At 37.3% G+C, this 3,484-nt stretch overlaps 1 protein-coding gene across 1 annotated transcript; it reads right to left on the bottom strand.

Annotated features, from left to right (window-relative positions):
* Positions 1-1,602: 1,602 nt before the first annotated feature.
* On the bottom strand, positions 1,603-2,007 carry LOC147816344 (uncharacterized). Its single transcript, XM_087150434.1, has one exon. The coding sequence runs from the start codon at positions 2,005-2,007 to the stop codon at positions 1,603-1,605; it is 405 nt and encodes a 134-aa protein (XP_087006560.1).
* Between the last annotated feature and the right edge of the window lie 1,477 nt (positions 2,008-3,484).

A 3,484-nucleotide genomic window follows, 5' to 3' on the forward strand; every position in this document is an offset into this window, starting at 1 on the left:
TGTTTCGATTCTGGAAGTCCCCCACTTGACGTAGAAACGGGTGCTCTTCGAACATTTAATTGAGTCTGTAAATCTTCAATTTGCTGCTGCAATTCTTTAATTGCATCTGTTTCAGCCATTTTTCGATGTTAGAAGTGATTTTAGCGAACAAGTGATGAAAAAGAAACTGACCTGTTCTGTTATTTCCAACACTTTCGATTTCCGAATTCGTTCTTAAATGTTCATTTTAGTTGATTAATGTTTCCATTTCTGGGCCCATAACCTGTTAGCGAGAGCTTAATTTGAGCAATGATACGTAGGGAACAGATATCAACTAAAAATATTTATTTGATGTAGATAAGAATAAAATGGAAATTACGAATGAATGACACAAGCGTCTGAGCGACGCGGTGTTTATAAACAGACTGATCAGATGAGTCTCGGCGTTGCCAGATTCAGTGTCTGAAAGTTACCGTAGGGTTGAGTGATATTCTCACATATTTTACTTCGTAATTTAAACCCATCACGGCTGTATAACGGCAAGCGATTATTCGTTAAAAAATTAATGAACAACGTTAACGAAGTCATTATTTTAAATGGCAAATTCCGGGGTGAAAATATATTACTTTCACCAATCCCTACTATACCCACAGATGTGCCAATTCAATATAAACGCATTCAGTTCCCCATTAGATTGGCATTTGCAATGTCTATTAATAAATCTCAAGGCCAAACAATGTCTGTTTGAGGCTTAGATTTGAGAACACCGTGTTTTTCACACGGACTATTATGCGTGGCATGCTCTCGAGTGGGCAAACCATCCAGTTTATTTGTGTTAGCTAAAGATGGAATGACAAAAAATATTGTACACTCCATTGCACGAAGAGATTAATATTGTTGACTACTATTTTCAGAATTCGTATGTATAATATACACTATCTGGCCATTAATGACCGGACACCCCTCATTTCTGATACATGAGGTGCTAGTATTAAGTCAGTAGGGCGTAGGGCCGCCACGCTCCCGAATCACAGCTATAACCCTTCTAGGAAGGCTATCCACTAGGCGTTGGTACACGGCGGCAGGTATTGCCCGCCATTCCTCCTGTAACATGGCGAAGAGTTGAGTGGTGGTTTTGGGGCGTTGTGGTTTGGGGCGTTGTGGCACTCCAACTCATCCCAGAGATGATCAATTGCATTGATGTCGGGACTTTAGGATGGCCAGTCAAGCTCCTGCCCCCCCCATTTCATCAAACCAGTCCGTGATGGCATGTGCTTTATGAATGGCAGCGTTATCGTGTTGAAACACAAACGGGTCATTACCGAACTGTTGCCACAGGGTGGGAAGCGCTGAATTGTCCAGGATGTCTCTATACCCTTCTGCGTTCAGGGTTCCGCGCAGTAACACCAAGGGTCCAAGGCCAAACCATGAGAAACAGGACCACACCATAATTCCTCCACCGCCGAACTTCACAGTGGGGACAATGCACTCCGGTAGGTACCGTTCTGCGGGCATTCGCCAGGTCCACACCAGTCCATCAGAGTGCCACAACATGTAGCGTGACTCATCACTCCACATAACGCTTTTCCATTGCTCTACTGTCCACTGGCGACGTGCTCTGCACTACTGAAATCGGTGGCGGGCGTTTGATGGAGAGATGTTTGGCTTATGTGCTGCTGCTCGCCCATGGAATCCACGTGCAATCAGCTCCCGACGAATGGTACGTGTACTGGCAACACTGCCATATGCAGTCCGGAAGTTGGTAGTGACAGTGTCCAACGACATTTGTCGGTTTGCCTTCACTACACGTCGAAGAGATCGTCGATCCCTGTCGGGCATTATTTTGGGCTTGCCGGGTCGGGACTGCGGTTTTATCACTCCCTCTCGTTCCCATTTCAACACGTCGTCACCAACTGTTGACCGTGGTATCTGAAACTTGTCGGAGATGGCACGTATGGAATTACCAAATCGCTGGGCGCCTATGATCATGCCTCTTTCCGCCTCATTCAGCTCTCGCCGTCCACTCATTTTCACTGTTAACGCTCGTATGGCCGTTGCCTGCTTGCGAATGGTCTTTCCCCCACCCCAGGTTCCGTATTTATTCCGCCAGAACGAGTCCACCTGCCGTTCAAGGGGTGTCCGGTCATTAATGGCTAGATAGTGTATATATATTTATATATATAATAGTATATATAATTTATAAAGAAAAAATTACAATAAATTAAAAAAATTATTATTTGGTGTGTTGTTATTTTCACATTCCGTCATCGTTCACAGCACTCTATGCCTCTTCCACTCATATACCATGTATGCACACACTAACAGTAAATAAGATATATTTTTATACTCTAGAAATAATTCATATGGCAAAACAACGTTTGCCGGGTCAGCTAGTATGTATTTATATAGTTTAATTTAATTTAATTAGCATTTATAACATAAATGATGAGATTTATATCTGGCAATACGTAATCTCTCTCTTGTGGGGAAAAAATATTTTTTCAACAAATTATATATTCGATAGTCAGTATTTCTTTCCAGTAAATATTAAATTTTTTTTTCTCAATAGTCAATATTTAAAAATATGCAATAATATTAAATATGCAGTAATTTTTAAACAAATGGAAATTTCGGAAAAAAAAAACTCACGTTGAAATTGTAATACAAAATGGTCCTATCAGCACATTAAATTTCAACTCTGTAGTTGCATTTCAGCGGACAATTGATCGATGAACAAGGTTCATTTGCTGAAAGTTAAAAAAAAATTTCAAACTAACTATAGAATCATTATTTTTTATTCCATAGATTTTTTTTTACACTTTTCTAAACATCGTCGAAATTTAAAATAAATATAAAAAATGCAACTTACATACCCTGGGTATTATGAGCTATTTAGTGTTATTAATAATTAATTAAATTGTATTTTTTTAAAATAAGAATTATTTGCATATTTAACACATTTTTTATAGTTTTTCTGCTTTCGAAATGGCAGCATTATTAAAAATTAATGCAATTTTTATGAAAAATTAATGCAAGTTTTGAACAAAAAACACTCCTCAAAATTTTTGGGAATATTAAATAAATTTGAAATAAGTGTTCCCGATTCTGTGTTAGTACCAGTTTTTGTTTCCAATTGTAATAGAAATTTTTACACGCTCTTAAAAAATATTACAATGCCTTACTTTTTTTTTAATTTTGTAAATACACATAATTTTTTTAAAAATGTTATAGAAATATATGTCATAGTTAAAGAAGGATCTCCTCTCCTTATTTAAAATACATTTTCAGACAAAATATTTTCAGCAGTGGGATTTAATCCTATGAAATATAATCAAAGGGCATTTTTCATACATTTTTCGAAATCTTTAAAATTCTCACTATTAAATAATTTTTTTAAGTGAATATAAATATTAAATTAAGGTATCATGGTTAAAAATTTTGTTTGAAATACTATTGTATGCTGGTATGTACTTTAAATAGTGCGAATATTTTATAGCCAGCGTAA

Source organism: Parasteatoda tepidariorum, chromosome 1 (genome assembly GCF_982258835.1).
Source record: "Parasteatoda tepidariorum strain Cologne lab strain chromosome 1, Ptep-v5.0, whole genome shotgun sequence".
Lineage (NCBI taxonomy): Eukaryota > Metazoa > Arthropoda > Arachnida > Araneae > Theridiidae > Parasteatoda > Parasteatoda tepidariorum.

Bases quoted from the DNA above. Each gene is read 5' to 3' on its own strand.
- LOC147816344 (XM_087150434.1), bottom strand. From the start codon at position 2,007: ATGAGTGGACGGCGAGAGCTGAATGAGGCGGAAAGAGGCATGATCATA.